Source organism: Thermobia domestica, chromosome 6, assembly GCF_964235325.1.
Source record: "Thermobia domestica chromosome 6, izTheDome1.hap1.1, whole genome shotgun sequence".
Classification (NCBI taxonomy): Eukaryota; Metazoa; Arthropoda; class Insecta; order Zygentoma; family Lepismatidae; genus Thermobia; species Thermobia domestica.
The window spans coordinates 53,013,196-53,026,110 of NC_137459.1; the positions used below are offsets into that span (position 1 = coordinate 53,013,196).

The 12,915-nt window shown below is 35.0% G+C and overlaps 1 protein-coding gene across 1 annotated transcript in view; it reads right to left on the reverse strand.

Moving 5' to 3' along the window:
* LOC145687184 (uncharacterized) overlaps positions 1–6,552 on the reverse strand; it is a 50,856-nt gene extending 44,304 nt beyond the window's left edge. Inside the window, exon 1 of the mRNA XM_081760648.1 lies at positions 6,109–6,552. Within this exon, the coding sequence (XP_081616774.1) occupies positions 6,109–6,552 (444 nt within the window). The remainder of the gene's footprint in view (positions 1–6,108) is intronic.
* Positions 6,553–12,915: the final 6,363 nt, after the last annotated feature.

Sequence of the window (12,915 nt, forward strand, 5' to 3'; positions counted from 1 at the left end):
GTGGTCTAACTCAAATTTTAAATTTTCCAAGAGTGAAAGTTGAAGTTCAATATCTCAATAGTAAGACTATTCATGGCTTTGGATTAATTGTTTTAACAAAAGAGACACTGACCAAAGCTTAAAACTTTACTTTATTTTAAATTATAATTTGTAACTGTTTCGGATATCTAGCATATCCTTCTTCAGACACGATCGAAATTAATGAAAATACAGACACATATATAAATGTTGTTATAACAGAGTTTAAATTCTTTAACCGTCATATAAAACAGTTACAAATTATAATTTAAAATAAAGTAAAGTTTTAAGCTTTGGTCAGTGTCTCTTTTGTTAAAATTCAATATCTCGTGAACAATCTATATTTCTTTTATGTTGCGAACCAAAACCATAACTACTGTATGTAGTTTATTGTTTTATTTAGTGTTTAAAAAACTCCTTTTAAAAAATACCTATTTATAGAAGTGAAAGGTACCTGTACTAGTTCTTAGCATCCAAGCAGTCCATTTATTGAAATATACTATGTAAAATAGTCTCGTATCATAATATGTGATGTACTCCCATGCGCAAAAAAAAAAAAAAAAAAAAAAAAATGCGCGTATACTGTAACTCACGATTTTCCGTATTTATTCCTTTTTCCTTACGTTTATGGGTAAAATTGAGTTATTAGTATGTGGAGATAATAGAGAGCAATCCATCTAAGGAGATATTTCCAAAAAATATAATAAAATAATAAAAATATAAGCAAAAAACAAAATTATCCTCGGTTTTGTGTATACTGGCAACGATGATTTCTAGGAATTTTTTCAGTAGTACAGCACGATTGCGGAGGGAATTCAGTAGGGAAGTCGAGGAGATGGATCAAGGAACTGGATACTGAACTAAAATGTTGCATTTATTGGTTAAAACCTAGTGTGTAGATTGCCTGCCAAATATAAATTAGCTTCTGTAACTAAGATGTCGTACGAAAATATAGAATTAAACAGAAAAACTCTTATGTTAAGGTTCGAAGCGATACGCACCATGGTTATGAAGATTATTTCTTAAGAAAAAAGAACAAACACAACGTAGCCTCTGTGGTTAGGTGGATAGAGTGGCGGACTCGTAGTTATTTTATTACTTTGACACCACATCGAATCCCATCCTATCCCATTCTTTTTTCTTTTCTTTCTTTTTTTTTTTTTTACAAAACATTATAATTTTCATGTTAATAAGAACCGAAGAAATATACTAAGGACAACTTATTGATATCCAGGATTACAGTATTATTGGTAATAGCTATTGTTTTCAGTTCATGTTGTTGTATAGCTTCTCTCACCCTGTTTTCTTGGGAAAATAACAATTTTGTCTCCAACAAAATGTAAAGGATATATACGGACAGAAAAAGACATCTTAATATCAAACGTGATTTATCATGATGAAATGGACTGGTTTGCCATTATTAAAAAAAAAACTAAAGTAAATTACTGAAGTTGACTTCCCTTTAGCTTTTAGCTAAAAAAAATATTTTTTTCTTTATAAGACTGTACTTTATGAGGCAAGGTGTGTGATCATACCCACAAATTTAGCTAGGGAGTGAAAGATGGCAGATGGAGTGGCAGATGATTTATTCCCTTCCCCTAGTAAGCAAAATTGTTTTTGTTTCTCAATATTTGTTGTGTTTCGTGAAATAACAGCAGGAATTTCCAGATTACTTAACCATCTAAATGAATGTTTTCACTTAGAGCCATCCCGTCGATTCGCTTTGCCTAGGACTAAAATAAATTAAGGGTCAATAATGAAAGAGACATGTGGATCGAAGATCTTTCTTTCTTCGAACTTTAATTTTTTCAAATCCATGATGGGAAATTATATTATGTGTACAATTTTCGAAATTAATAGTATACAATCGTAAAAATATCTTACAAAACGATGGTTTATTGCAAAATACTTTGACTCAAAGAATAAGTTACAAGTAATAAACTTGTTACTTTTCCTGAAGAGTCTAAGTCTTGAATGAGACAGAGGCTCTTCAGCGTAGTGCTTGGAAAGATTGCCTCACTTGTTCTACCTTCCCGTGACGCAGCCTTGATTCGACTTGATCCTAAACGGATTATTCAGAAGTCGAAGTCGGAAGATGTTTCCCATTTTTCCCAAACACTCTTGGTCGATTACAATCTGCCTCACTTGTGAGGGAACAACCCCATGCCGTAAGCGTCGGTGGACTACCGATAGGCAACTAGCGACATGTCCCCAAAAATTGGTGGTCCCGCAGCCAAAAATTGGTCCCACTTCCGCTTTGAAAACTATACCACCACTGGTAGAGAAGCGACGGAACGACAACGAACCACAAAATTGTTCCCCTAAAATACGTTAAACCGCCTTTGCATTAAGGTGAGTCTACAAACATTTTTAAAAAAAGTAAAAATAAAGTGCCCTGAGCTGGGCGTGAACCACCAACCTTAGGGTTATTAGGTGCGTGTTCTTCCGAATTCGCCACGGAGGCGATTGTGAAGACACAGCTTGTAGAGTGATAAATCGTTGAAGTATTTTTAATATTTCTAATCAGAGTGCTCCATTAACCGTGTATATTTGACGATAACTGTTTGGAATCAGATCAAATGCACTCGTCATGTAATTTTATAACAAAATGGCAAGCGTCTATTTACTTTTTTCATAGTTCTCCCATATTCACTTGCTAGTGATCGGCGACAGTTGCCAACTAAATTCATACAATTATACGCACCCATCTCAAGATTTTTCACTTCATGATGTAAAGGCAGGAGTTACTCTTGACCCCCGGAGCTCAAGTATTGTCCTTATAATAACAATTCGTCAGGGAAAAGTAATATATAATAATAACCGCATGCACATGACTGGGATAGTTCGTGTTGGTCCCTTTGCGATTCTCCGTGACAAATCAAAGGAGCGGGGATCAAAATGAAGTCCTCGCTGTTACGTGGTGGTAACTTCAATATCCCCGATTCTAGATATCTGCTTCGACTCGACGAATCCCTGCAACTAGTGGCACACTAACGGCAATCCTTCGACGCGTCGCTATATTGACGATCGCCATTTACCAGCAAGTGGGCCACTAGGTGTTGGCGACGTTTACGGCATGGAGAAGCTAATAAACAAACAAACCAATAAATAAATCTAAAACCTTATAAAAATGTTTTCCCAAAATTTACATCTAGCAAAATCATTTGTTGGTATTCCAGAACTGCAAATTCACCTGTATTCATAATTTACTTCTATCGTAGTTTTGATATGAGAATGATGTGTCTGAAACTGTAACACAGGTCATTAAGACTTTTTGTTTTGCTTTAGTCAGATTTAGCAGTTTTACTTAGCAGGTAGTCAATTTGGATCTGTGATTTTAGAGTTTTAGAGATTTCCTTAAATTTTTCATTTCTACAACAGTTGGCAACTAACAGCATTAACGTATCTCTTTCGATATTTCCATAAGCAATGGCTTGGTCACTCCCAGTATATTTCATACAATGAACTACGGTGTCTTACTCCATTAATCCGAACTACATTTAATATCCAACAACTCTGTACATTTTCTCTTAAATCTGCAAACTTTCTACTAGGTTAAAACTGAGTATTTTCTATTTTCTTCCTTTCTTGCTAAAACGAAGGTGTTCTTTAGACAATCTGAAATGATGACTCTATATTACATTATGTTGCATAGGGCATTTTATGTAGCATATCATTTGACAGTCGGACACTTTCTTCGTATATTGAAAGCAACAGGGATTAAGTCCTTCTACACTTACATGAGAAGTAAACAAACTCTTTTTAATTCGTGGAATTGTGCCAATGCACTAGGTCCAGAGAGTTTTTAATTTAAGATTATTATTATTATTATTATTATTATTATTATTATTATTATTATTATTATTATTATTATTATTATTATTATTATTATTATTATTATTATTATTATTTTATTGACTTAGGTTTTCCTGAATATTAAGCAATATTTCACAAAAAGCTGGTATTTTTAAACAAATGTGTTCGATATCAAGTTTTCATAAAGTAGTCACTCTCTCCTATAAATAATTTCAGAGGGGCCGCGGTGGCTCAGTGATAAAGCGTTCACCTTTGGTGCATGGGATCCTTGGTTCGACCCCAGCTCGCACCAAGTGAATTTTGTGGTGGACAAACACCATGTGCATGGGTTTTCTCGGGGTTCTCCCGTTTTCTCCCACTTTCTTCATTCCACCATTTCATTCATTTCTCATCATCACCGTGTCCTTTAGCCTAGTCGGTATAACCATGGGTCGTAAAACTTAAAGATTTGATCTCAAATAATTCCAACCCAAACAGTTGCAGGAAGTATGTCATTTCGAATAAAACAAACTACTCTATAAAATTCTGAGTACTGTATTATTATTTTTTAAATATACAATTCTAGCGGACCTTATTTCTAAATCGAAGGGTAAGAAGACTAAATTCACTCTTATTGTTATAGATTAATTTCAATTGAAGCAGTTAAAATAGTTGGGTCAAAATTAGAAAGCCTTACCCTATATTCCAGTGTGCCACAACCGGATAACAGGCACACTGGCGTGCCCAGGAAATTACAAGAATATTTGTCGAGTTTATTTTATTTATTATTATCAACGATTCTCCCATGGATCAGCTGTCTGTATACAGTTAAACAAACAAGTATCACGTTGAGGGAATGAGTGTAATTATTTACTTTAATAGTAATAGAAAGGTATATTTTCTTGTATTTTCTACCGGGAATAACTGCATCCGGTCTAGAAAGCTGGGGCTAACAACGAAGGAACCCGATGTGCCAAACACACACCACTCTATAGTCATGAGTGCCACAAGTCCTTTTCTACGTCTTGGCACTCTAAAGGTTGTTGCCTTCAAAGAGGGACAGAGAGAAATAACTTAAGTCTATTGCACTTCCATGCTTAAATAAATACATTATGTAAATAACTGTTTCGTTTTCTGTTTTTATTATTATTATTATTATTATTATTATTATTATTATTATTATTATTATTATTATTATTATTATTATTATTATTATTATTATTATTATAAATTTCTTAGGAAGTTGACTGCCATATGTATGCACACTACTCTCCCGTGCAGCGCACAGTGGGGCCGAATGCCCGTTTTGCGGACAAAATTCTCGATAATAGTGTAATGTTGGTAGAAGAAACAGACGATGGTGTGCTCCCTTGTATGTTGTGGTAGTGTATCAAATGAAACCATTTCCGGAACGTTACGACTGACTGCACTCAAGATGTCGCGAGATATCTTCTCAAACTGAACACTAAATTGAGCTGTGTGAACTTCTGATGCATACAATGGATGATGCTAGTCAGAAATATCTTAAAAAAAAAAGTACAATTTGTGAAGTTATACTCTGCAAAATATTGTAGAATAAGTAAATCATAGAGAAATAACATATACAAAAAGTGTGCTAAACACAATATTGTGTTATTTTATATCTTAATTATAATACAAAGAAACGGTACTTTTATATGAGTGTTTTCATAAGTCCATGGCTTGAAAATTACAAAACTTAGATTGCAGTTTTCAAAAACGATTTTTGTATATTTTAAAAGTAAAAAAACAACTTGCTTTATTCATGTCGGAAAAGGCTGTTCATTCTATTAACAACGGTGTAAAAATATATAGGCCTATATTCTTCTTATATGTATAACACACTTTAGAAATAATTTTCAGGAGGAACAGAAAAGACAAGTGTTTTTCAAAGAAAATCTAAATAAATAATCCTGTAGCTTCAGTACTTAGAGGAAGATGTTTCTTCTTTAGTTCGGGCCTCAGGAAAGTTATGTATGGGTCTGATGACTCGAGGATTTTATGGAATGCATCTTCATTGGTGGCTGTACGGGAACGTTTTCTTGTATGGTGAAGCCTGTAATCCTTATAATCTTTATGAAGAGTTTCTTGCGCTTCCTCTGAAAGTAAGCCGATAGGCAGAGCTGCAGCTTGTATTATTTCGGCCCCATGTATCAATACTTTGTGCACTGTAGAAGGCATATAGTACCACGGGTATAACTGTATAGCTAATTTAGCCGTTTCTGCTGTGTACTATCTAAATTTATCTGAATCAATTGTAGAGTTGCTGTTAATTACCTCCGATATTATACCAAGCCGGCGAATCAAGTTTTCGTCTATGTGTGTAATCTCTGCTGTTAGAGAAAAATGTCGGAAGAATATTCTGGAGGTATTTCCGGTATTTGTCGAACCATAACCCTGTTTTACCACATCAACTTTAATCCCGAGCTCATTCATAAATCGTTGTTGGATGCGTTTCTTTGCAGCTTCTTTGATTGGGAGAGTATCTTTCGTAGTCCTCCACGACTTGAATTGTTGATTGTAGCTTAGATGTAGTGCATATTCCATGAACTTGATTCGAGCATGAAGAGGTGAAATCCCAAGCTTCAGTACTTTTTCATTAGATTGCTTCAGTTCAAGTTTCGATAAGTCGTTCATCTCCGATGGGCGAGCCCCACAAATGAAGCAGTTACTTGCTGCAGATGTCTCACTAATATGTTGAGCAACTTTTCCGTCCAACATTGTCAAATGTAAAACATGTTTTACAGTGATACAGTTGAGCCCTAGGTTCAATCGTGTTTCTTGCAAGTTCTTGATTTCCCTTTCAACCCTCAATTTCTCAGTTATTATTATTTCAGGTGTCTCTTTTATGAATTGATACCTGAGTGATCAACAGTGTCGCGTCGAGGAAGGTCGAGGATTAACCCAAATTGATTTATCTTCATTCCCAGGTAGGGTTATTTGTAAAGGCACAATAGAAGTAATAAATAAATTAGCATCTGATCTCGCGTCAGTTTCACTTGCAAAATGTTGAGAGAACTCGTTCTGGCCAGACGAGCCATCAAAGCCCCATTTTGTATGCATTGTCAGTGCCTGGCAGTTCAACTTTTCTAATTCCTTCTCATTTATTGTTTTTAGGATCCTTTCGGCTGTATGATTAAGTAAACTTTGGAGCGGGACTTCTGCGGAGGTCTCGGTAATTTTGATATCATTAGGGTGACAATTTTTCTTTGCGCGCTGGATTTTTTTATAGCTGGGGAAAATATTGAACCCTTTTTCTTTTGTGGCAGCTCTGATTACCTCGCATTGATATTTGGAAAGCTTAGCCTGTGTAAAGATTGATAATGCAAAATCAGCACTGAAACTTTCCGATGTGTTTCCTGAATACGACGAAGCAGCAGCATCTATTACGCTTTGGGAATGTGATGCTCTTAGATCGTGAACTTTACGTCTTTTACTTCTCTCACAACAATCTTCAAAACACCTTTTAGGCCTTCCAACAGGATTGGAAGACTTCGGCGAATGAGCATCATCACTGGGGAAACTAATCACCAATTCACCATTCATCCACTCGCGATACTTCTTGCGAAAATATGTTTTACTGTGATTAACTATTTTTAGTTTTTGTACATAATGCGGCAAAAATCTTTTCTTTATTTCATCACAAATCCGAGAAAGTTTATCTTCATGCATGTGCTGATATCTTTTGCGAATAAAACACTCCACTGATCCACCTGTAAGTAGCACTTCACAAAGTTCGGCATATTTTACTGCTTCTTCCATTATACGAAAAGAGCACACAATCTCACTGAAACAACTACTGTAACTACTGAATAGAAACTCCATGATAGCCAATTGACTTTATAGTACTCGCTGCACACGGCCCTATTTATACCTCCTACTATGTTGCTCCACGGGAACTGGGTTTTCTCAAAGCAGTCAGCCAGCTTACAACGGTGCTATGGCTACATTTTGCGGCATATTGTGATGCAATTTACAGAGAAAGTAGTTTACTACAGTAGTTTCATGAAAACGTTTTAATTAGAGCGGAGTTCAGCGGAGCTTTCTTTATAAGCCTAGACATGTGTGCAATTCCTTGAAAAATTCACTATTTTGCTCAAATTACCCCTTATATGTAACTTTTTTTGGCAAACCAATTGTTTGTCGCATGCTTGCCTGCATTCACATAAGTCACGTTAGGGCAGCTATTTTTTCCCCATAAAGCAAAACTGTATTTTACCTCTCAATAAACCTACGTAAACTCAGCAACTTTAACATTGTTGAGATTTAAATACAATTTACTAATTGAAAAAGAATGCTAATTGCAAAATCATTATCACAATCGGATTCCTCGTTTCATTTACTATAGAAAACGTATAGATTATCGCCCAAATTGTCACTTTCATGACATTCCATTTTGTCCGCCTTGGCCCCACTGTGCAGCGCCTCGTGTATGATTTTCCATACATAAACTATATATTCCAAGTTTGTTGTGTTCGTTCTATAGGTGTGTTTGTAATTAGATGCATATGGCGTAGAAGTCAAAATTTAATGTCCACGCTACGTATATGCAAAACCATAGACAAAGAAATTTATGAACAAAGACATTTATGGCGCTAAAACAAAGGGCAAAAATAAAGAATTACTGGCGGATTGTTGCCCGTTGTGCACAGGTATTAACGGTTAACAGTGTTAAATTTAAACACATAGTTTTAATTAAGCACGAATTTAACTTATAGAGTACAGTGCGGAAAGGCTGAGGAGTTTGCTAGGATCGTTACAATATCGAACCACGTAAAATGTACTGCAAACCTGTCCGCAAGCCCCCCGTAATGTTCAACAGATGTTGTGCATTAATGCTCATTTCAATGCAAACCTATATAGACCTACGCACTTCAATACTAAACGAAGGTGCAGAGACTATTCATGAGTTCAGTATTAAACTCTCTCACCCAATGTATTCTCCTAACATGCCTCCCAGCGATTACAAAATTTTTTGGTATCTCAATCACTTCCTAGTAGGATAGCTTTAACTAGAGATCACTGATTAACCTGGTATTGGATGTTTCACTTTCTTACCTTTGGAGTTGACAGTCACCGGTTGGACATTTTACACGCAAATATCTAATATTAACAACGTTTCTTCTAGAATTTCGTAATATTGTATTATTTCTTTGTATTATTCATTAGCTTGGTTAGACTTGTTTAAACACTTTTCTCTTTGCACCTATTCCTTAACGTTGGATAAAAATACACTAGCTCTCACCGGGAATCAAATCCAGAACCAATGCACTTAAACCATTTGGCCACAGCAAGGCACATTTAAAAAGAAGTTTCGATTTTCTTAGGAAAATTGTGATTGGGTGTAACATTTAAAAATATATTTAAGAATGGGTACGGATGAAACGCACTGAATTTTCTCGCTCGAATTTCTTAAACTGACTCGTGTTAGGCTGCAGCTATTACTGAAACATTTATTTGGGAAATGCGAATAAAATAATGTGTTTTAGAAAACTTTGTTCGAAGCAACTTACGTCCAAAAGTAAAGTACCCATTCGTCATATTTCTGTTAGAAATAACTTATGCCATACATTAGAATTATTAAGCAGATAATTGTATGTAAACTATGAGCAAAAGCGTCTGAGTACTTTCTGAGAAAATCGTTAAAAAAGTCATCCCCAAGAATAAAATATCCCTTGTATATCTTTTCAGGACAAACGAGTTATGCTATTTATGAAATACGAACAAAATTGCCAGAGTAATTATCGACAAAATCGTAGGGTAAAACTTGCTCCGAAAAGTAATATACCACTTCTAGCTTTTTAGGATGATGGAATTATACCATATCGTTAGGTTATTTATGTAACATTTACTTCTGAAATATGAACAAAATTGGGTCAGGCGTTAATGGGAAAATCGTCGAAGAGTAGGCTAAACTACCTCTTCTGAATGTTTACAGGACGAACAAGTTGTGTCATATTGTCAGGTTATTAATGATACATTTATTTATAAAATGTGATTGAGAAAATTGTTCAAAAAAATGCATCCCATACAGTAAATTACACCTTACGTATTTTTTCAGAGCAATGATTCATACTATATTTGTAAAAATACAAACAAAATATTTACAGTCGTTTTTGAGACAATTTAATGATTTTAAATTTTCATCCTTCAGTAAACTACTTTTATTTTTAGGTGTCGGAGGATATAGAATTCGAAACGATAGTGTTATGAACACAAATCTCCGGGTGTAGATGAAATTCCGGCTGAGTTAATTTTAGCTGGGGGCGACAAATTGTGGAACAAGATACACAAACTCATTCTCCTTATATGGAACAAGGAAGAATTGCCACAAGAGTGGAAAGAATCAATCATTGTTCCAATTTACTAGAAAGGCGACAAAACTGTAATAATTATCGAGGCATTTCTCTCCTATCAACATCCTATAAAATCCTTTCAAATATTCTGTTAGCAAGACTGACCCCATACGCAGATGAAATTATTGGAGATTATCAGTGCGGATTTAGACGAAATCGATCAACTATCGACCAAATATTTACCATTCGCCAAATACTCGAAAAGAAGTGGAAAGACAATACCCCGGTACATCGACTATTTATTGATTTTAGAAAGGCGTACGACTCGGTTAGGAGAGAAACATTATACAACGTCCTTACAGAACTTGGAATACCGAAAAAGCTAATTAGATTAATTAAGATATGTTTAAATGAATCCCAAAGTAAAGTCCGGGTAGGAAAATTTTTGTCCACGAGCTTTCACGTCGAAAATGGCCTGAAACAAGGAGATGCGTTGTCGCCATTATTATTTAACTTCGTTCTGGAATACGCTATAAGGAAAATCAAAGATAGCAACCAGGGCCTACAGTTGAACGGTATTCACCAGGTTATGGCATATGCTGATGATGTAAATTGAATAGGGGATGATAGGAGAACAATAGAAAGAAATATAGAGATCTTATTAAACTCTTGCAGGGTTTAGAAGTAAATGCAGAGAAAACTAAATACATGGAAGTGCGTCGGGACCGGAATACAGCAAATTATGGATGCGTTAAAATATTAAATAATACTTTTGGTAAAGTGGATAGTTTCAAATATCTAGGATCAATATTAAGAGAGGGAAATCATATTCACGAAGAAATTATGACTAAATGATTAAATGTCGACTAAAAGCAGGGAATTCGTGTTACTATTCGGTTCAAAATCTCTTGTTGTCGCGAATTCTGTCGAGGAATTTGAAGCTTAAAATATCCAAAACGATTATTATGCCTGTTGTTCTGTATGGCTGCGAAACATGGTCACTTACTCTGAGGGAAGAACATGGACTGAAAGTATTTGAGAACAAGATCGTGAGACGAATATTCGGACCCAAGAGGAACGGGAATGGGGAATGGCGGAAACTTCATAACGAGGAACTACACAATTTATATGATCTACCCAACATTGTTAGGGTCGTGAAGTCTAGGAGGCTTAGGTGGACGGGTCATGTAGCTAGAATGTAAGAAAGTAGAAACGCTTTCAAAGTCTTGACTGGAAGACTAATCGGAAAACGACCATTAGGAAGACCTAGGCGCAGATGGGAGGACAATATTAAGATGGATCTCGCAGAGATTGGAATACAAAGTAGAAACTTTATGCAGTTAGCTAAGAATAGAAGTCAGTGGAGTGCTTTTGTGAACGCGGCATTGAACCTCCGGGTTCCATAGGCCATATAGTTAGTTAGTTTTTTTAAAGTGTTATAAAAACTTCATGTCTAGAATTCGGTCCCAATACGTCGAACAGTATGGCCTCTATTTGAATACATGAAAAAGCGTAACGAACCGACAGACGAACAGATGGACAGAAATCAAAATTACTTTTTCGATGTGTGGGGGCGTGAAACTTGAATTCATTGAAATCTCGAATTCGATTTTTACCACTATTACTACAATTTCTTCTTTCGTCGCTCGAACGTGAAAACGAATAGGAATACAACGACACGTAAGGTGATAATTTGTAATTCCCAAAATTTAATGAGTTAAGTTTAATGTGTTGCCGTGCTAGAAAAAAAGCTTATGCCTGTTTGTTATATCATTTTAATATCAGTTTTTCACGCTACTATATAATGTAGAAATATGGTAGGATTATCGTTCATATTCATGCTATCTTTTGGAAATATTCGTGTTCCGCATACATAGATCTGTATAATTTAGCTTCGTTCAACGAAAACATTCCTTACACAGACTTATGATTGCATTTTGAAATCGTGTTTTTGTCGTCGTTAGAATTTAGTAAATATAAGCATAACACTCAAATTAGTTTTTGACTTTTACAGAAAACCAAATTTCTGTAAAAAAAAAAGCCCAAAAGAAAAAAACTGCGGCTGACTTAATCCCCACCCTCCTTGTGCAGGGCATAATAAAACGCAAGTGTTATATAAATTATCCCCTACTCTCATTCGTTGCCGCTAGCGCAAATTATAAATAAAATTTAAAAAAAATAATTCCTATAAATCAAAAAGGCCATCTAATCAAAGTAAATAATTTAAAAAAAATAAAAATTAAAAATAAAGTAATTGTTTTTAAGCACTCAGGTTGTTAAATATATAATTTGCTTGTAGTTTACTTATTGTATATTATTTGTTTAATCATAATACATAATACTCGTAATTTTAATCTCACGTTAAATTCTTAGCCGTAATCGCTCGTAACTTTACAGTGTATTATAAAGATTTATAAATTATTTGTTTTAATTTGTTTTTTTTATTCATTATCTTTACGGCAAGCACTTTTCTCTTCCCCAATATCTTTTCAGCGGCCGGTGAAAACGGGAACTGCTTATATAGTTTATAATGACCTTTCGTGGGTGCTAAGAGCCACAAAGCCAAAGTTTAAAGCAAATGGTTAAAAAAATGTCGTCTGTTAGCAATCCAAAATAAATCGTCCTATTCCCAATAAACCCGCAAAGGTCGGTCATAATTTCTTGCAATTGTGGATATGAAAAAAAGAGAGGGAGAAAGTCAATACTCTAAAAAGAAAAAAACACAAGCACACACACACAGACAAACGATAATTTGACATCAGCCTTTTCCTTTCTTCCTTTTTTTCAC